The sequence below is a fragment of the Gossypium hirsutum genome, chromosome D08, assembly GCF_007990345.1.
Source record: "Gossypium hirsutum isolate 1008001.06 chromosome D08, Gossypium_hirsutum_v2.1, whole genome shotgun sequence".
Classification (NCBI taxonomy): domain Eukaryota; kingdom Viridiplantae; phylum Streptophyta; class Magnoliopsida; order Malvales; family Malvaceae; genus Gossypium; species Gossypium hirsutum.
The window spans coordinates 10,566,528-10,588,813 of NC_053444.1; the positions used below are offsets into that span (position 1 = coordinate 10,566,528).

The window sequence follows — 22,286 nt, forward strand, 5'->3', positions numbered from 1 at the left end:
TGCTTCATGATTACTTATAAAGCATTGGGGCTTCACCAATTCATGAATTAAATAAGATTATCTCAACAACTTTCAAACTCAAACAATCTCTCATTAAACCAGAACTTCATAAGTCCATAATAATTAAAGTTGCAGGGAAATGTTGGAGGCAGTAACTATCATTAGAACTTGCAATCATCCAGGACCAGGGTAGGGAAATTGGAACTCCACATCTACACCAAAATAGACCCTTCCATCACCATAACAGCTTTTCCTCGCAGAAGCACTCTCTGGTTCTGCTCATCTAAATGGATCTTCACTATTCCTCCTCTAGGTGATGCCTGCGCAAAGCAACCAACACAATAAATGTCATAACAACAACGGTTTCGTTGGATGGTTCAAAGGAAAAGTAAGGGAAGAATACCGCATGCGCAACAAAATCTAACTTTCCCAGCTTTTGGCTCCAATAGGGTGCCAAGGCACAGTGTGCACTTCCGCAAACCGGATCCTGATAGACATGAGAAAGATAGATTAGCATGTCTGCATAACGATCCAGCAATGTCGAGCCAAAGAGAATCATGTTCCAGGCAAAGCTATACATGCATTGAGCACATATATGCATGTATCTCAGGGTTTACTTATTTTTGCAAGTAATCACCTTCACTACTTTTTCCAGCAGCAGACAAACTTGATAGTTAATGTCAAAATGTTCATTCCAGGGACATAAATACGATACATTTCATCCTCGAACAAAGGGCATGGAGCATAAGTTAAGCAAAAACTGTCTGCTTAGATGAAATAAGAAATGTTGGATACTATGGCTCACCTCTTTAATACCATACTTAGGACAGAAGAACCGACTAATAAAATCAAATTCAGAATCTGGAGGGGCAGCTCCTGAAACAATTAAGCCTCGTCCAGGACATTTCAGTATGTCGTCGAACCGTGGCTCCATTTCGGTAACAGATTTTCCAGATGGGAGCACAACCTGCAAGTATCAAAGTAAACAGAAAAAAGAAATCCCCTATCACTACACTATCATTAACAAACAGTTCCAAATGTGTCAACAAAAGCACAGTATCGCGTTTTCAGTCACTTGGAGAACCAGTAACACCATATATGCATATAGCTTGCTAATCATAATTGAAAGCAATAGGAGTACTCAGGCTTTACTTATGCAAATAAAATCCGCATTTTTAATCGTACTTCTATTTCAAAGGTAAGCTTAATCTCTCACAAAAAAGAATATCGATGTACTCAGAAGCACGTAGTGATTTTAACTAATAACCAGGCAAGGCTGATACTTTTACCAGAAATGTTAATGATCCTGATCAAGCATGCGAAAAGAGAAAATCAAGAAAGAAAATGATTACTAGCGTTATTGAGGAATTACAAAGATATCATCTGCGGGAGTCGTTCTCTTAACATCAATAAGTGGAGCATCGTTCAAGGCTTTCGATACAAGTGAAGCCTCAGCAGAATTGAAATCAATAGCTGGAACGGTAGGAAAATTCAATTCGATCAGAAAGCAGTCGGTCACTCCACCGTTCTGAACCTCGGAGACATTGGTTGGACTAACATCTGGAACCTTTGTAGCAGTTAGGATTCCAGATAATGTATCAAATTCGATAATGTTTGAATTTACCAAACCATTTGTAAAGAGAGTATGAGCAGATGCTAAGGTTGCATGACCACATAGCTTAACCTGCCAAAGGGGTAGACTATTAATATCGAGGTCGCAATTGCTATATTACCACTTCAGATTTGAGTCGAGTTTTAAGGTTCAATCAAGAATAATTGAGCATATCAAACATTCAATCTATTAGTGAAGGGTGTTGGAAATAAGAGAAGTGACCTCGGTAACAGGGGTAAACCATCTAAGACGAAACCTGGTGTTTGGAGAGGTGGAATTGGGGATCCGAGTCAAGTAACAAGTCTGGGAGATATTAAACTCAGCAGCCACTGCTTGCATCCATTTCTTATCTCTTTCTTCCTCCAACAAACAAACCGCTGCTGGGTTTCCCTTGAAGGCTGAGTCGGTGAATGCATCAACCTGTTCAAGAATCAAACATTCCAACCTGCTTATGACGTAACCCCACTCATTCTTTCGGGATAAGACTGTGAAAGAATTATATGAAAATAGAAACAGAAATGAACCTTAAACTGAGATTATTATTGCTTTTACTAGAATGAACACCAAGATGATGTATTTATACAACATATAGAACAACTAACTATGAAACTGATAATAGAAGTAGTTGTAACAGACTAACAGTTCACAACTTCTAACAGACTGAGTTGAGCAGTAGAACAGAGATAAACAAGCAAAGATAAGAGACAGAGATATTGCCAGATAGTATTTGATGGGTGTTTTGGCCATGTTGTTCAGACTAAGATTTGAGTTTGAGAAAGCACAGGTCTTTCAACTTTGGAGTTGAATGCAGATAGATGATGGTACTGCAGAAGTATAAAGTCAAAAGCCAAAGCCAATTTAAACAAGAACACCTCAATTCGCCTTTCATTTTTTAATCAATTTCCCCTTTAATTTTTTAATCATTATAGTAGACTTCAGGTCAACTTAAGCTATGTCCATAAAAAAGGTATATACCAAATTAAATATTCTATTCCTGTTTTATGAGTAAAATCTGCTAAAGCTCCCAAGTTCCATTGGAGAGGGTATTTGAAGCAAGGTTTTTAGAATTGAGAAAATGAAAATAGCTTATTGTAAATTAATTATATAAAAATTTCACATCTTTTTTCTTCTTAAATCAAGTTTAGTTTATACAACAAGTTCAACATGATTTTATAGACTTGAAGCAGTTGGATGTTGTAAATGACATGGCCACATGGGCCTGGAATAAACAATAAACATAGAAAAATAATTTTTGATCCATCATATCATACAACGGCTTGGAATCATGTTCTTTGACTGAACCATAAACCAGCAATCAACCTGTTCCGTTGACTGGGAAGAAACTATAAATTAAATCCAGGCGCCTTAGCTTCACAAAGCTACAATACAGATGACGACTAAACGCAAATAAACTACTCCATCGAGATGCATGAAGTTAGAAACGCAGCATTGTGCACAAACTTCTTTTATTTATGAACATGAATTGGAGAGTCGAGGTCATGACTAGCAAAAATCCGTCTCGTCTTGTTGCCATCCCTAGAACTATCGCACTTATTTACTTGTAAAGTTTGGTTAGTAATGTAAATTTATTTTAGCAATTACAAACCATTATTTCTAATAGTTACAAATCATTTTTTACATTTACAAAAATATTAAATATTCTTCTGACCATTACATGAAAATATTACCATTTTACCCTCGTTAAATTACGTTATAAATAGGAGGCATTTTTCCTTCATTTGATACACAATTGAAAAACAAATCTTCTTCTACTCTATCTTGACTCTCTCTCATTTTTTTTAAAACTTTAGAATTTTTCTTAAGTTGCATTAGAGGATACTCTGTCTAGAAGTCTGGGTTTTAAGTGGATGATCGCCTCTGGACGTACTAATGTCCAGAATGTGAATACACAATAAAATATAGAAAGGCAAGACGGTATCCGCAAGTATACGGGTTGAGTTGTAATATAGTTTTACAACAAAGTAGGTGAGTACTCTGAGGATCGTACCTAAGGGAAGCGAGTGCTAGATCAATTCTAAGCTAAATACTAAAAGATCTAATTAGTACTTTAAATAAATTATAGTACGAGAGCATAAAAGGAGTTTCTTAAGGTTTTAATAATAATAAAATAAAATAACATAAAAGAAATAAAATTTAGGAGATAGAAGAGTAGAACAAATCAAATCTCAATTATGCATGATTAGCTCGCTTTGGTAATCCCCATCAACTGTCATTTTGGGTTCCTCATTAATCAATTAGTCGCTACCTTAGAGGATTTTCCGATCTTTCACTAACATAACAAGTCAACAAGAACTACTTATCTTTCAACATCACAGTCCAGACTGGCTTGGGGTGAAGGTGTTCATGAATGGGCAATACCAATTTTGGGTTAATTCTCACATTGATGACTTCTTGGGATTCTCAGACCTAGGGATTGTTTTACGTTCTTTCTTTCCCAAATAGTTGATCCGCTAAGTAACATTATAAAATAGTTAATAGATCATACCTCCACTCACTAATCCCTCATGGAGGGATTAGTTCCTCATAACTTTCATAGACAATATGAAATTGATATAAAGAAAAAACATGCTAATTAAATCGAAAAAATAGATTCAAAATGTTTTCAACTAGGGTTTTCTGGACCATATCAATAAGCTAGACCCATACTTCGAGTTGTTTCATGCCATAAATAAACTCGAACGCTCAAGAAATCCGTTGGACAAGTGGATTCACATCTTTTACAACCAACACAATATTCTATTCTTGGAGTGGAAGCAATTTGCTTAACCTTACATCCATCCCAATGTATCATTTCTAACACAATGAAAGAGCCTGATTGTATTAAGATTAGTTGTGAATCCACAAAGTTTGAATGCTTCCACAATTCAGATCTCTTGAAATCAACAAGAACAACTAAAAAAATCTAAAACCTAAGAACGAAAGAAAACTAAACTAAATTTTACAAAGAGAATTTCGGCTAAAGGAATGGTGTCCACAACAAGTGAGAAATGAGCCTATTTATAGTCTTCAGGTAGTCGTCGTCCTTAACCCTAGGTTAACTTTTCGAGCTTTAAGTTTGATTGTGCAAACGAAAACACCCCTACTTCGTGTTTAATTTTTGTCACAGAGTTGATGTCACAACACACCAAGACTTGTGTCGCAACAAAGCATTCAATATACTCCTCTTGAGCAATCTTAAGGGGTATGTCGTGACACCCTCAGGCTGTGTCGCAACATTGAAGGTAGTCTTGAGGTTTCTCCATTCTGCTCTCTATGTTGTGACATTAGTCATCCCGTGTTGCGACGTAGCGACTAGTATTAGTTTAATATCCCTTCTAAAGGTCTCTTGCACACTCACAAAGTGCATTAGCTCACCCTTAGGCCTCATTCGGCCCTTAAGGTCAATAAAAGACTCAATTTGCACATTTTGTTGAATATAAATAAAACTAAGAAACCTTAACTAGAACATAACGAAAATGCTTATATTAAAGCTCTTTAAATGCGAAAACTAGTTTAATCTACTACACCGAATTACGATAGATCAAACTCCTCCACACTTAAGTCATTGTTTGTCCTCAAGCAACATAAACATAAACAAAAAATAAATACGACGACCCTTGAACAAATATCATACAAGTATTAATTTCGAAGCATATGATTTAGGCATTCCATGCTTACTAACAACCTTAACATGATGAGTAATTGACTTACCACTTTTGATCACAAACATCTAAATTCAGTATGTTATAAAATATACGAGTATTAAGGGTCACACTTGTAGGGATCCAACAATAAATTATATAATTACTTTAATTATCCGAGCAAAATACAAATAGTCATTTATGCGTATGTTTAGTATAATTTCCATTCATGTATAAGGATATTTAGGTCACATAGGACTTTTCGACTTGTAATGTTCTGAAGCTTAGGACAGGTATAAAATTCAAAGATAGTTAGCATGAAGAGGGTTACAAACACAAAAATAATTTGGCACGTCATATTGATCCCTATTCTTCCCCCCTTAGTGACCCTTACCCACTCACCGCCTTATTTCTCCTTCTCTCACCTTTATTGTCTCTCCAATATAGGAAGCCATAGCATGACATAGTAACTACGGCTAGCCTAACGAGTTTTTGTGCATTAATGAATGAGTTTTTCTTTCTTTTGTGACTTTGTCACTCTTCTCTTCTCCAATGCATCTCACTCATGAATGTTTTTTCACCAGTTTAATACTTTTTCTACTTGTACTAATTTTATTTTGGATTTTTCTTTTTGTTTTGCACATTAGGCTAACTTATAGTTCCTATTTCACACCAATCTTTCCTATTTCACTCTATTTTTACAAACTCTGAAGTGATGTATCTACTTAACCCTCAATATGTATGGCTAGATGTCTATAGTCATGCAGTTCAGGACTAAGGAAAAAGGGCAAATACAAATTAACATTTTCAGGCTCGAGGTTTGTAATAAGGTTCATCAAGAAGTGCCAACAGGCTCAAAAATTGATACTAAAAGTGAAATAAAAATAGATCAGCTTTGTGGCTCTGGATGTGTTTCAAACAATGCCTGAGGTCATCCATGAATGTCTCAATATGCACAAACTTAATCAACCAAACAAACTCAAATACAACCATTTATCATTCATACTAGTATGCTTGTTTCCTTGTATTTTCTATATCATTTGGTACAATTGATTGCTTAATACCTATTTACAGTGTAACATATAGAACTTAGTAGTCTAATAATCAAAAATTTAAAATCACCTACCATCATGCCAAATTTATTTGTAAACACAAGAAACCTATGTACATGCTCCTAACTAATCACTTGTATTTCTACAAGCTCAAGCACATAAAAGACGAGAAAAATCAAAGAAAAATGTAGAAACAAATAAACAAGTTTTCTATGTTACTCCCCACACTTTAGTTAACACATTGTTCTTAATGTGTAGCCCATAAATATAAGGAAAGAAGTTACTGAATTGATTGTGGTCGCTTCAACTACTAATGGTGTGTGCTTCCTCCTTTGATCATGTTAAGCTCAAATTGTTTGTGTCTCCTTCGTGTTTGGTTCCTACATAGAAAACCTAAACAAAACATAACTAAAAATCTACTATTAATCCTACTCCTACATTGTTTGAATCAAAATTATCCAAAAATTAATACAAGTCTTTTAAAAACAAAAACAAAAATGTTCAATCCTCCTCATCATCATCCCACTGTGGTGCCCACCTCATTTCTATTAGAGCTTTTCCCTTTCCTTTGCCATGTGTTTGGTAAGAGCTCCCACCTGTTGAAGGCGCATGGCGAGTTGGGATTCGTATGACAGGCCCTTTTGGTGTAGAAAATTACGACTGAAATGCCGCCTCATATTCATCCTCCATTCCAAGGTACTCCTAAGCAACACCTTCCTCCTTAAGATTAGCCCCCTCATCCTGATGAGTTAGTGTCGACCTAAACATGTTCGGGGGATAATTTGGAGTGCATAACCCATTCATTTTTATAAATTCTTAGAGTATCGAGCCTGTTTCCTACATCCATCTTATCATCCCGTCGAGTTTTGCTTCTATGTTTCTGTGGGCTCCCTTCCTATCCTTTGATTGATCTTTCTCTTTGAGCGATGCCGACACATCCATTTTCACTCATTGGCACTTCTAGTTAACGACATAGTGTTGTTACAAGATAGGGGAAGAATACTCTAGCTTTCTGGCTCTGTACACACTATTTCATTTCTCGAAAGATCTAACGCACTACATAGATCTATTTACTTTGCAGAATATTATATAACAAAATAGCTCGAAAGGCGTTAATGTTAGAAACATTCAACGCGGGTGCAATTCTAGTGCCAATGAATTGTATCCATATCTTAGCAACAACAAACATAATGGCCTGATTGAAATTCGTTGGAAGCTCTATGTCTAGCCTGTAGTTCCAACTACCCTTGCCATGTGTTAAATATTTTATAACATCTTCCATGTCAATATTTTAAAAATTTTCTAAATTAATACTATCAATAAAATCTTTTTCATAAAATAGGATGTTATAAAATTCACAAATATCATTAAGGGAGATTGGAACGTCTTCCCCTCTTACTTCAATATCACTTATCACTGCATTATAGCCTCGTTTAATCACTTTATCCTTAAGGGACACATAAAATTCTTGAACCACAGGTATGATTGCATTATTCATGGGAGTAATACAGAACTGCTCCCATTGATGGTAACGAACCAAAGTCTAAACTTCTTTACAATGGACCATGAAAGGTTTGAACCCTTGTTCCAGGATTAATGGTCTCCCTTGCGACTCAAGAAAATATTTTTCCATATGAAAATTATGAAATTGAGATGAGTCCAAAACATCGATGTTTCTTGAACCATAGTTCTCTTGTTCTTTCTAAGAGGTATTTTATAATCAAAATTTCTAACAAAATAGTGAATAATATAACATTAGTATGAAGAAAGGATTACTTAACCTCAACTTCTTGGCAAATACTTCCATTTCTCCTCTAAGGACTTGATGAAGAATCCAAATAAAGCTTTAAAGATTATAATGAAAGGTTGATGTGTTTTAAGGTTTAAGATGGAAAAGGGGTTTTGAGGTTTATAGAAGAAGTTAACGGTTTAAAAGGGTTTAGAGTATGCGATTGAAGTGTTTTTAGGTTTAAAACAAAGTTTTTAAGTGTTAAAAATCAGGTAAATGAAGGGTTAAAATAGTAGGTGCACAATTGGATCGAGTTGACCCAGCAGAAAATTGCAGCAATGTCGCGACATAACGGTTCTGTGTCGTGACATCCCTAGCATATTACTCATGTCGTGGCCACGGGTTGCTTGTTCTCGAATGAGCAATTTATCATAGTCATTTGTTAATAGTGATCATATTAATCATTAAGAAGACACAATGCTGACAGTGAGATAAAATAGGATTGTATTGAGTGAACAGATTTAACTTAAAGGAATCAAGGATATCATATGAGGGTAACACACACATGACGAGGTCATTGGACAAATCAGTTGAATGAATTGCTTTCGTAAAGAGTAAACAATAAGGAGTTTTCAATCATGGTACTTCTTGTGAACCGACTCCATGATTAAGTAATTATGAATTATCGGAACGATGCTTGTGGACATAATTGCAATCTCTAGAGCCTAATTGTATATGTCTGATTGGTCCCTCCGTTAGCTCAACAAAAGCTTGACCGGATTGCATTTGAATTAGAAGAAAATTCTACGACTTTGGGAATAATTTAATTGAGTCAGCTTATTCAATGTGCAATTAAATTAGGTGGTCGTAAGAATTGTTCAACAAAAAAATTTGATTAAAGAATTTTCTTGAAAAATTAATTTGGAAAATCTAAGTGATTTTTGGAAAAATTAATTTTGATCAAGTAAAATTAAATTAATCAAATTAATTAAAATTTATATAATATTTTTGGAAATTTCAAGTCAGACTATTGGCCCAATGAATAATTGAACTTGAAAATTGGACCTGAGATCGTAAATTGGACTTGGGAGCCTAAAACCAATACCAAGACCTAAAAACTAGTCGAACCGGGGTCGATTTGTGAAACCGGGCGGATGGTCCAATCGGTGGCTACACCAGACCGGTCGGGTCGTCATTGACTCAGACCAAACCGGCAACAGCTGAATCGGCTCGGGGTGTCGTAAGGGTATCGCACCTACATCACCAGACACAATGGTGTCAGTGGCTGGGATGGTAGCGTCCCGATGGCCGACGGTATTTGGTCATCGATGGTTGAGCATTGGAAGGTTTACACACCTATTGGGACTCTACTAGAGAATTTGATTCTGGATTAATTATTCTAAAAATAATATTATTTTAATAGCTTAATATTTAATTTAATTTAATATTTATCTTAATAGTATTTTATTAATTTAATATTTACCTTGTAGATAAACATTCTATTATTTTAATAAGATTTAATATTAAATTTAAGATAAATATTATATTAATTTAATATTAAAGTGTTTAAGTTCAATCATAGTTGAACTCTCTAAACTCTCCATATATAAAGAGAGTATTGGGTCATTATTTACACACACTTGAATTCAAGAGAAAGTTGTAGAGAGAAAATTTTCTGAAGAGATTATTCTAGAAATTTTTTTAGTGAAAATTACTCACTGGTAATTTTTGTGAATTTTTTATTCGAAGCGAGCCCACACTCGACAGACGTGAGCTTGAGGATAGCGTAAAAGACTACCCAATCGAAGCATTCATCCTAGACGAATCGAAAAGGTACAATTTTGATTAGGTGTTTATTACTTTAGATATCACAACCAAGATCTTGTTTTGGAAAAACATTTAAAACCCTGGTTTTTCTCTAAATTTATTTTTTGTTGCAGTTTTCAAACCAATTTTTCCAACAGAACCTAGGAGAAGTAAAAGACAAATAGCTTCCACTAGTTTCGAACCTAATTTCCTTACTTCCTTTGTAACTGAGATTAGTGATTTAGAGTTAATAAGTGATTCTATTGCTCATGCATTTTTTATAGATGAAGATCGAAAAACCTATGATGAAACCATAAAATCAATAGATGCGAGCTTTTGGAGAGATGTTATTAATAATGAGTTAAAGTCTATTATGCCTAATCATACTTGGGAACAAGTAGGCTTGCCTAAAGGTTTTAGACCTATTAGTAACAAATGGGTCTTTAGAAAGAAACTTAGATCAGATGAGTCAATTCAAAAGTATAAGGCAAGACTAGTTGTTAAAAGATTCACTCAAAAATTTGGAATAGATTGTTTTGATACATATTCTCCTATGACTAATATCTCAACTATTCGTGTTTTGTTTAACTTAGCTTTCATTCACAATTTTCTAGTACATCAGATGTATGTGAAGACAGCTTTCTTGAATTGGAATTTGGATAAGGAGACAACTTTCAGATGTATGTGAGCAACCTCCAGGGTTTACGGCACTAGTTTGGAAGATAAAATTTGTAGACTGAAAAAAATTTTATATAGTCTCAAACAAGCTCCAAAACAATGGTATGAGAAATTTCACAAGACTATTCTCAATTTTGATTTTATTGTTAATTGTGTAGATGCATCTATGTATTCTAAAATGTTTGGCTCTGATTGTGCCATCATAAATATGTATGTGGATGACATGTTAATTTTCAAATCCAATATAGAAGCCATTAATAAAATAAAAAATTTCTTATTTACCAAATTTGAAATGACTGATTTGGAAGAGGTGGATGTAATTTTAGATGTTAAGGTTACTAAATCATAAAAAGGATTTACTTTAAACCAATCTTATTATAAGAGAAAGTGATAAAAAAGTTCAATAGCTTTGATGTAATCCCTATGAGAACTCCTTATGATTCTAGCATACAACTGTTAAAAAATAAAGGAAATAGTGTTTCTCAATTAGAGTATGCTAAAATTATTGGAAGTTTTATGTTCTTAATTAACTACACCAAGCATGATATTGCTTATACAACCAATAAACTAAGTAGATATACTCATAATCCTAGCAATAAGCATTAGAATGTTCTAAAGCGATTGCTTAAGTACCTTAAAGGTATAATAACTTGGGATTTGGATTTTATTAGATACCCTGCAATCCTAAAGGCCTATTGTGATGCAAACTAGTTAACTGATAATGATGAAGTGAGTTCTACAAGTGGGTATGTTTTTACTTTAGGAGGAGCAGTTATTTCTTGGAAGCATGCTAAAAAAACTTGTATTGCTCGCTCCATGATGGAGTCAGAGTTTGTAGCCATTGACTTAGCTAGGCAAGAGGTAGAATGGCTTAGGAATCTAATTATAGATATTCTTTTATGGGAAAAATACACACCTCCCATATCTCTATCATGTGACTCACAAGCCGCAATTTGCGTTGCTAGAAGTCAAGCTTACAATGGTAAAAAGAGGCATATTCGTATAAGATATGAATCTATGAGACATTTAATAAAAAAATGTAATACTTTCTATGGAATACGTGAAGCTGAAAAGGAACCTAGCCGATCCACTAACCAAAACATTACGTAGGAAAATGATTCTTAATTCATCGAAGGGGATGGGTCTTAAGCCTAGTGGCTGAAGAATTCATGGTGGATACCCAACTTAGTTCTCTAAGTTCAATGATGTCAAACGAAACCATGGAAAGACTTATAATGTACATTTTATCTATCCCTAAGGCGAATGATGAACATGCATAAGATTGAGTTCTTACCCTTAATGAATTCATATCCCAAGTTTTAGATGGTCCTATTGAAATGAACTTGATGAATTTACCGACCTGTGAGGTTGAGTTTATTACTCTTAATGAGTTCATATCCCAAAGTTTGGGTGGTCCTAGTGAAATAGACTTGATGAATTCATCGATTTTAATTTTGAAGAATGAGCTTAATAAATGCTTTTAATGATTTCATAGTTTTGAGTCAGATGGTCTATATTGAGATAGACTTTTTGAAAGCACCTATGTAAGTGTGAAGAACTAGCCACCTTCTATGAAAGACATTGGGCAGACTTTTAAGAGCACTTATTAGCATCCCGAGGTGTATTGGCTAAAACTTGTTGATCTATCGTGAAACATCAATTGGATCTGAGATTAGTCGTATGTCTTGAGTTAACCCCTATCTTAACAAGTTCAAGATCCGTTCACTTGTTAAGAGAAGAACCACTCATTTCACTATGTACTGGTTCAAATCCACAAGATACTAGTGATTAAGCGGCTAATTTCACTGTTGCTCTTTTCATATCTTTTGTTGTATTTACAAAATTTTCAATTACTTTGCATTAGTGGGGGAATGTTAGTAATGCAATTTTATTTAAGCAATTACAAACCATTATTTCCAATAGTTACAAATCGTTTTTTACAGTTACAAAAATATTAAATATTTTTCTGGCTGTTACATGGAAATATTACCATTTTCCGCTACTAAATTACGTTTTTTACCCTTGTAAAATCCTATAAATAGGAGACATTTTTCCTTCATTTGATACACAACTGAAAAACAAATCTTCTTCTACTCTCTCTCAACTCTTTATCATTCTTTCTAAAACTTTAGAATTTTTTAAAATTGCATTAGCGGAAATTCTGTCAAGGAGTTTGGGTTTTGAGTGGGACCATGTATGTGTTGGATCGCCGGCACCCCTATGGTGCAACGAAAAAAAATAATATCTGGCGATCCTAACCAAGGATCCATGTGTGAGGAACGAATCAGGGTGATAAAGGTTAATAAATTACAGAATGTTTATTCTGAGTAGACAGCAACGTCTCAACAACGTGCAGTCAGATCTACAGTCGAACCAAGTCGCAATCTATCGAGATCCCGACCTCTACGTAATCCAACCAGTTGACTACGAACGGTAAACCATATATTTATTTGAATTCATATCCTAACCAAATTCATGTACTCATTATGCGTACAACAACCTTGTACATAATGTGTTGGAAATTTGATTACCGAATAATTAATTTAATTCAAGCGACCCCCAAAAACAATACCAACTATGGTTTATTACGTTCATTTCAACTATAGGGTGTGACCCTGTAGGTTCCTGTAATGTTAGCAGTAATACTAGAACGATTCCAATGTTACAAACAATGAGTGGCGTCTAGCAATGCATCATTGCTACCTAAGTCACAAGAGATCATGATTCGACATAACCTTTTTATGATTAACCTTTTATGCAATAATCCTTAAGTCCTTTATCTCTGAATTGGACACAAGTCATGGAATAGTCACACTTGCATAGTTCATTCAATGTTCCTTGATATCTTAAGCAGACTACGATATACAAATAAGTATGACATCTCATATCAACTTATTTGAGCATGGCCATGCATTTCTAGTCTCACTTAATCAAGTGGCCTAAGATATTACTCCCATTATGTAGGAGGGACTTATTCTATATCGACCAAGCATATCCCTTTACATCCATTGTGGTATATCCAGCATCAGCCTTTATAGAACAACCAGTTATGGTGTACGTTTGACTGTATCAAAATATACTACTCACGATGTTGGGATTATGATGATCTCAAGTCTGAGGATCATATACATATTAATCACTATGAGTAATGTCGTGACAATTACATAATAATCCAAGAAACATACTCATAATGGGTCAGTCCAATACGTTGTTCTCTAACACATATATTCATGCATCGATTCTGACATTTCATATCAATGACAACTCTTTATCATCAATCAACTACATTTTAGTCTTAATGCATTATCGTTGTCCTATCCAACAATAATACTTGACTAAGGATCTTTTAAGAATAATCATATTATTCTTAGGACATTATTATAAAACAGTTTATTTATACACATAGAAAAGAAACTGAAATAATAATGGTAACGCCTTATATTAATAAACATGATAAATCAAGTATGTTATTACAACCATCTCATGATTGATCTTTGGGCATACTCAACAGTATGACCTCTCCCAACTTTTTTAGGAACTGGTGTGTCGTTGAAAGCACCAAAAATAACCTAACCCTAAGAAATAATGAAAATAATAGTATAAAGGAAGTAGAGTCAAATCCTCAGGGATTGGATCGCTACAGCTTCTTGTTTTTCAAAATCTTGGACACAATCTTGTCTAAGAAAAACATTTGAACTAGAAAAAAAAAATAGAATTAGAAATATGGACGAGTTGAAATTAAATAAATGAAATTGCAATTGTAAAAAGAAATAGAGTTGAGGGAAGGGGTTTTTCGATTTGAGGGATTCCAACCTCTGGTTATCTCAATCCTAATTTGATTCAATCATAGGCTTTTAGGCGATCCTTCTCATGACTGAATAAGCCAGTTATAGTGGAAAGGGATGCCTACGACCACCAGCTTCACTTAGATTATAGCCTTATCTAGAGGACCCTGACTCTAGCCAACCGTCACTTTTGTGGGACCGTCTTACACTAGATCATCGTTTCTTAATGGCGAATGCCATTCCATTTTGTCTTTTGGGCTCGATAATCTTTGACACGGTAAGTTAGCGAACCGACTATGCAACTTTTCTAAAACATACAAAACGGTTGTCTTTTGCTCAAGTTGAAAAGATTACTTTTGGGAAGACATGGACGAAATTGTCAGTCTATAATGCGGAGAAATGATGAATACTCATTGAGAAGGGCTAAGTGCAGATTCTAAGACTCATGAACTCTTTTGGAGGAGTCTTGATAACCTTTGACTAGATGATTTTAATGACTCATGCTTTTCAAAGAAAAAAAAACACAAGTTTAATGGAATGAAATTTTATTGGAAAATAAAAGAAACAAAAGGCTAAGAGCCTTAAGGGGGAGGAGTTTTTTACAGAAGCGATGAGTGAATATTCATGCCACTCTATCCTCTATTTATAGTACGTAAAAACCTATTTTGTACCTATTTAAACTCTAGATGATAATGCTTAAAAGATATAATTTGAAATTAAATCTAAACAATATAATAATCCTAAAAATAATTCTAAAAAAAAATTCAAATTTAAACAAAGTTTTATGTTCAAAAATCTTTTTTTTGAAATTTTCCCCAAGTCTTCCACACTTTGTATTTTTGGCACCACTTATTCCGTATTTCGCATGTTGACCCATTTTGTCTTTAAATTCACGCTTTTTTCCCCTAATTTTTCTTTTTCCTTCAATTTAGTCCCTACAAGATAAAAAACCATAAATAGCCCAAATTAGTAGGATCGTACTCAAAATATATATGTGATTAACACATAAAAGTAAGTCATTTTAGAGTATTATTAGGAATTGATCCTAGTGAGATTTTTCTGATTAGTATTATTTTCAGATTATTTCAGAAGAGCAATACCAATTGAACTCTACTTTCCTTATTCGAGTGAACAAATATCGAAGAACTGTATTAACCTTGAGGGATGAAGTCCACTATACGATGACACCGATCAGGGTGAATTCGCTTTTAAGACAGTGGTTCTTTCATGACACAATAATACTTTATTCATTTAATCTTGGTTTATTTTACAGCTAGTACTAACGAATTTGTTTTGTAGTAGTATATTTTCCAACAAGTTTTTTCATATATGGAAGTTTCATTGACAAAGGAAAGCTTTCCTTTTTTTATTATAACTTTAACCATTGTTCCAAATAAATCACAAAAAAAATTCAAATTCAGTGAAAGGGAAAATCCAGAAATGAAGATGAAGAAGATTAGAGGAATCATTCAATTTATTAAGTTCTTTATGATTTTAATCATTTGACACGTTTTGCTATTAAAGAAATAAAGAAAAATTATTGAGAATGTGTTTGAAAATTTGTACCATAATTGAATATGACTATAATTATTTGTAATTATTCATATAATTACCTTAATTTTCACCATCCTTTAAGAATCCGAAACGGAAAGTGTAATTAAAGTGCTCCTATTGAGTGAAACCCAAACATTACATTAATTATCCAAACATGGCATATTGTTCTAATTACACTCAGAGTAGTGAAACTCACAAATTATAAGAGTTGACAGTATATGAAATTCCTGTAATTAAATTAATTATATCCAAATCTAATTACTATATGGTTTTTCAAATGTTGCACTATGGCTAGCAATACAACAACTGAAATTGCAGTGCATGCACATTCTGTCTAGTTTGCATGCTAGTCTTTTGTTTAGTTCTTTGTAGTTTCATTTAGTTAAGAATAAACTTAGTTTGTTTATGTTTTGATGTGGTTAGGTACTATTGACATGATCAACTTATGTGCAAGCAAATTTTTTCTAATTACAAGATAATTAGTGGGAATAGTTAAGGGTTTGATTGTATTTGGTAATACTATGACTTCATATAATGTATTTTCTTGCTGAAAAGAAGTGGAGATTAGTTTTCTTTTATTGCTGCACATTTTGCTTCATTTTCCTCTGTTTTCCTTTTTTCAAAACACCAAAAATTGGTATCTAGAGCCTATTATATTTGAGGGTCATTATTGCTTGATAGAATTTGATTTGTTTTCTTGTTGTTGTTTTCAATTATTTCTTCAGCAAGCTTCTCACACATCTACCTCTTGTCTTCATTGGAGAAAACTACCATATATAGGTAGTCAAGATGAAGACTTACCTTTAAGCTTTTGATTTGTGGGAAGTAATCGATGCTGACAAGGAGCCACCACCCATGAGAGCAAATCCAACCATTGCTCAGATAAGGGAACACAGTGATGAGTGTGCCAAGAGATATAAAGTAATGTCATGCTTGCAAAATGGTGTATCATATGTGATATTTACCAAAATCATGGCCTGTGAAACTCCCAAACAAGCTTTGGATAAGCTGAACAAGGAGTTCTAAGGCTTAGAAAAGATAAGGCAGCCAACAATCCCTCATCAATTTAAGGAGGGACTTTGGGAACTTGAAGATGAAGGATATTGAAATTTTCAAGTGGTATTCAGACAAAATTATGGCTACTGTAAACAACATTAAGCTGCTCGGAGACAAGTTCAATAATAGTTAGATTGTGGAGAAAGTCATCACCACTCTCTTTGAGGGATATGAGTGTAACAACCCAATTTTAGTGGTGTCAAAAACTGTGGTTTTGGGACCACAATTATGATGAGTGAGTAAATATTTTAACGTTTGTTTAATGTCTATAGGGTGAATTTAAGGTAGTATTAAATTTTCATTAAGAAATTTTAAAGTTTATATGGTTAATTATGTAAAAGGACTAAATTGAGAAACGGTGCAAAAGTGGAGTTCTATTAGTTAAGTGGATTAAATAGCTTTAACAAGATGAATCAGTGGATTGATATGGTAAATATACCACATTTAAAGTTAGTGGATGTTTATGGATAAGTTTTATGGTAGTTTAAATGATTTTTAAGGCCAAATTAGTAATTTTGTAAATAAAAGATAAAAATAAACTAAAACGAAGCATCATCTTCCTCTTTCTTTCATTTGGAACCAAAATCACTATTAGAAGGGGGCTTGGAGCATTCGGTTACACTTCTATCTTGTGATTGGTAGGTTTTCAGGTCTCATTTTAGTATTTTTTTATATTTTTGAACTCATTTTAGCTTAAACTACTTAGACCAGGGGTTAATTTGTAAATATGTTAAATATTGAGGAATATCCTATGAATGAAATTGATGAATTTGTGATGTACATTGATAGATTCTTAAACTTGGTTGTTAAATAAACTTGTTTTGTTAAGTGTTTTTTGGTGAATTTAGGGTTAAGGATTTATTTGCTAAAAGTGTAAAATTCTTTGAAATTTATGCTAAAATTTGGGTAAATTTGGGCTTATTAGGTCCCCTAGAAGAATCGGTTAGCACATGTTGTCTAAGAAAAATAATGAATTTGCAAGTTATGATTATAATGACTAAGTTGTGAAAAAGTTAAAATAGGATGGGTAATTTTGTATTTTCATGATTATATGAATTATAGATTGAATTGAATATTTGAGGTTATTTGAAGTACTTAATTGAATGAAAACATCTATTTAGATCAAGATAAACCACAACCAAACTTAAATCTAGGAAAGACAAAAGCTTTGGATTAGTCTCCAACTCTACTTTTGCGACTATAATTATCAAGGTAAGTTCGTATGAATTATAATCATATTAATGATAGTTTGGTTGATTAACTGTTATACTATGTTAGTTATAAATTGACTTGAAAATATATATATCGATGTTTTGAATAATTAACTGATAAATAATCCCATTTGAACCTTATGAATTCTTAGGATACGAATGACATGTCAATAGGGATTTCATGTTTCGGGTGTTGGTCTTGAATGTCCTATCGATGGCTGAGGTCCTGCATTTGTTGTGGATTCTCTATAGCTCGTGTGAACAGCATTGTGTAGCTAACATCCCAACCCACAAATCATGCGAGCACTATTCGAAAGGAAAAATTACAGTTATATGGAAAGACACACTATGTGTGAGCATTCCAGAGTATCCAACGTAATTCTAGATGGTTCAACGGTTAAGTAAAGATAAATGGAAAGGAATGTATTCAAATGGATAATTGTTCATAACCCTATGAAATATAAATTGGATTAATGCAAATGACTTGAAGGGAACTAAATGATTATGTGATGGATGATATGTACATAGGAATTTACCTGTGATATGGTTGAACTTATATGTATTATGTATGAACTTGCTAACTTGTGAGTTTGATGGTGTATATAGGAGTTTATTTAGCTTATGAGCATGGTAATGATGTTATTCATTTTAAATAAGTTAAGCTTAAGAAGGGTAAGTTATTTTTGAATTTATAGGAGCTTACTAAGTAGTAATTTCTTACGTAGTTTTTTTTCTTTGTTTCGTAAATTGTCGAAAGTTTGATCGGTTGGAAGCTTGTCGGAGTCTTCTATCCAACAATCACTTTGGTAGTTTTTGAGTTACTTTGGCCAATTTTATAAATGAAATGTATAGGACTATATATAATGGTAGTTTTGAATGTGTTAATGGTCAATTTGGTATGAATATGCCTTTGGAGTATATTTTGTTTGATGGACTTATAGTGCTTTGGCAAGTTTATGTCTTTTTATCACTTTTAAGTACTTTTTAATATAAGGTCCTTTAGGTATGTTTATTATGAAAAGTGAAAGGTTATAATTAATGTCATTAGGTAGTTAAATTAACTATGTTTTGTGCTTAAGATGTGACATTATAGCCTTGTTTTGATTGAAGTTTTTTTTGTATAAATGTGGTGCCTTTGAATGGCATATTGGTTAGGTGAAATAGGTTGATTGCATTGGTATGTTTATAAGTGTTAGGTCTTTTGAATGTATGCACAAATGGAATGATGATTGGGCAAGTTATGGTCTTAAAATGGCTTGTTTTTAGGGTCAAATTATGGAGCACATGGGCTATCACACGGCCGTGTGTGTAGCTACACGATTGTGTGTCACTTATTATTTCAGGTGTGGGTATCACACGGCCTGCGACATGGCCGTGTATGTCAAGTCAGTGAATTACATGGTCTAGTACACAACCTGCAAAACGGCTATGTGACCTAACTCAGTGAGTTACACGGTTTATGACATGGGCTGGGACACGGCTGTGTGTCCCATTGTTCGAATATCACACGATCTGGGCTAATATCACATGCCCGTGTAACCTTTGCTTTCAAATATTTTAACTTTTCCCAAATTTTCTGAATTGTTTTAAATTAGTCTTGCATTGATTCCGAAATGTTTGTAGGGCCTCCAAGGCTCAATTTAAGGCTCAAATGTATATGTTCACTAGGTTTGTAATGAGTTTTAGGTAATTATTATTAAATGAAATTATTGATCTATTTTGATGTAAATTATTTTGATTCGTATAGTAATGCTCTGTAACCCTAATCTGACAACGGAGACCGGTTAGGGGTGTTACAATGAGTCTAAAATATCCTCTTTGGAAGACTCAAGAGACCTATCAATGATCTCCTTGTCTGAGTTGATTAATGCTCTCTATGCTTAAGAGGAAAGAAGACCAAGCAAACAAGAAGGGTATTCTGAATTGGCATTCCAGGCCAGAAGCAAGGTAGGATCAAGCTTCTCAAGCTATAAGGAAAATAAGAGCTAGAATGAAAGAAAAGAAAAAAAAGAAGAGACAATGGAAAGAAGAAGCATCCACATTCTTCTCATTGCAAAAAGAACACTCACTTAGAGAAATATTGTTGGTTCAGGCTAAACATCCAATGTAAATCTTGCAAACAACATGGTCACATAGAGAGGGTGTGAAAAAACAAAAGGCAATAACAACAGCAGCAGAACAATGTCCAAGCTTAAGCTGCTGATGGAAGTGAAGCTCAGGAAGAGCATGTGTTTACTGCCTCTTGTTTTGCAACTAGCAGCAGAGTCAAGTAAGATTGGTTGATTAATTGCAGCTACAAAAACCATATGACCTTTGATGAATTTATTTTCAAAAAGATTGACATAAGCTTTGTCTCCAAAGTCAGAATTGGGAATGGAAAATTCATTAAAACCAAAGGAAAGGGAGAAGTTTAGATCAACACTCCCTCAGGTACAAAAACTATTTCAAATGTTCTTTTAGTACCTGAAATAGACCAAAACTTGCTTGGTGTTTTAGTGTTTGAAATAGACCAAAACTTTCTTAGTGTTGGCTAACTACTAGAGAAGAATTATTATCTTGTTTTCAAGAATAAAACAAACACAATCATAAACTCATTTGATCAGGTATTAGTGTCAATAGCCATGATTGATAGAAATTTTGTTTTGAATTTGATGAACTTGAATGCTTAAATTAGCTCTATAGATGAGTCATGTTTTTGGTACAAAAGATTGGGAAATGTCAACTATAGGTCCCTTAGTCAGTTGTGCAAATCTAATTTCATTGAAAATGTGTCCAAAGTTGAAAGCCAAAGTGCTAATTGTGAGGTGTGTCAACTTGGAAAGCAAGCTAGGCTTCCATTTCCAGCCAACAAAGCCTAGAGAGCCATTGACAAGCTACACTTGGTCCATACTAATGTATGTGGACCTATGAAGACTTCTTCAATAAGTGGAAGCAGGTACTTCATCATGTTTATTGATGGTTGCACAAGACATTGTTGGGTTTATTTCTTAAAGCTGAAGTCTGAAGTAGCATATGTGTTTTGGAAGTGCAAAGCAACTGTTGAAAATCAAGCTAGCTACAAATTGAAGATTCTTAGGTTAGATAATGGAACTAAGCATACATCAGAGAGGTTTAAAAGGTACTGTGAAGCAAAAGGTATTCATCATCAGCTTACAAACACTTACACTCTACAGCAGAACTGTATTTGTGAAAGGAAGATTAGGATAATGATGAACATGGCAAGGTGTTTACTGTTTGAAAGTAAGTTGTCAAACATTTTTTCGGTAAAGGCTGTAAATACCTCTGTATATTTACTAAAAAGACTACCAACCAAGGCTATAAAGGGAATGATTCCATTTGAAGCTTGGTTTGGATTCAAACCATCTGTCCAACACCTAAGATTATTTTGTTGCATCTGATATGGTCTCGTACCAGTTGTGAAAAGAAGTAAACTAGAAAAAAGGATCACTGGCTATAATAGCAACAAAAAGTGGTATAGGATCTTTAATCCTTTCACTAAGAAGGTCATTGTGAGCAAGGATGTAAAATTCAATGGAAAGAGTTGATGGAATTTGGATGCAACAGAAGTTGAATTACTTGAACAAGGTAAACTTGAATTAGACTTGCAACCTGTAGAAAATCAACCTGTAAAATGGGAGTACAAGACTAAGTTCAATGCAGATGGATCATTGAACAAGCTCAAAGCCAAGCTAGTTGTAAGGGGATTCAATCAACCTCTAAAACCTTTGCACCAGTGGAATGTTGGACACCATATGGCTGTTACTTGCCTTGGAAGCTTAAATTCAGTGGGTAATACAACAACTTGATGTAAAATATTCCTTCCTAAATGGATTTCTCAATGAAGAATTTTTTGTTGAACAACCAGAAGGTTTCAAAGCAGCTCGAGAGACAACCAAAGTGTACAATCTGAAGAAGGCCTTGTATGGCTTGAAACAGGCTCCAAGAGCCTAGTATGACAGGATTGGCACTTATTTGTCAAGTTTGGGATTTGAAAAAAACATTAGTGAGCCAAACTTGTGACTTTGAGAGGGTAAATGAAAAAGGCTATAGAAGCCTTGTTGGATGTTTGCCTCATTTGACAACATCAAAGCCTAACATTATGTTTTTTGTTAGTCTTTTATCCAATTTCATGCATTGCTACAATGTGATCCTTTTTAGGCAA

At 34.0% G+C, this 22,286-nt stretch overlaps 1 protein-coding gene across 3 annotated transcripts; it reads right to left on the reverse strand.

The window, feature by feature from the left end:
• Positions 1-10: 10 nt before the first annotated feature.
• Positions 11-2,503, reverse strand: LOC107914488 (uncharacterized isomerase BH0283). 3 transcript variants are annotated; one of them, XM_016843415.2, is made up of 6 exons: positions 2,330-2,503; positions 1,835-2,032; positions 1,373-1,684; positions 806-967; positions 404-487; positions 11-320 (listed from the first exon to the last, which is right to left on the reverse strand). In XM_016843415.2, exons 1-6 carry the CDS (start codon positions 2,357-2,359, stop codon positions 213-215), a joined length of 894 nt encoding a protein of 297 aa, XP_016698904.1. In that variant the 5' UTR covers positions 2,360-2,503; the 3' UTR covers positions 11-212. The 3 variants fall into 3 exon arrangements, with proteins under 3 accessions (XP_016698904.1, XP_016698913.1, XP_040955762.1); XM_016843424.2 differs by having other exon boundaries at positions 2,253-2,500; XM_041099828.1 differs by having other exon boundaries at positions 1,835-2,057; positions 2,137-2,500.
• Between the last annotated feature and the right edge of the window lie 19,783 nt (positions 2,504-22,286).

Bases quoted from the DNA above. Each gene is read 5' to 3' on its own strand.
- LOC107914488 (XM_016843415.2), bottom strand. From the start codon at position 2,359: ATGGCCAAAACACCCATCAAATACTATCTG. The intron at 1,685-1,834 runs GTCACTTCTCTT...CCCCTTTGGCAG, and splicing joins GGTTTACCCCTGTTACCGAG to GTTAAGCTATGTGGTCATGC. The intron at 968-1,372 runs GTAATTCCTCAA...TGATACTTGCAG, and splicing joins CTCCCGCAGATGATATCTTT to GTTGTGCTCCCATCTGGAAA.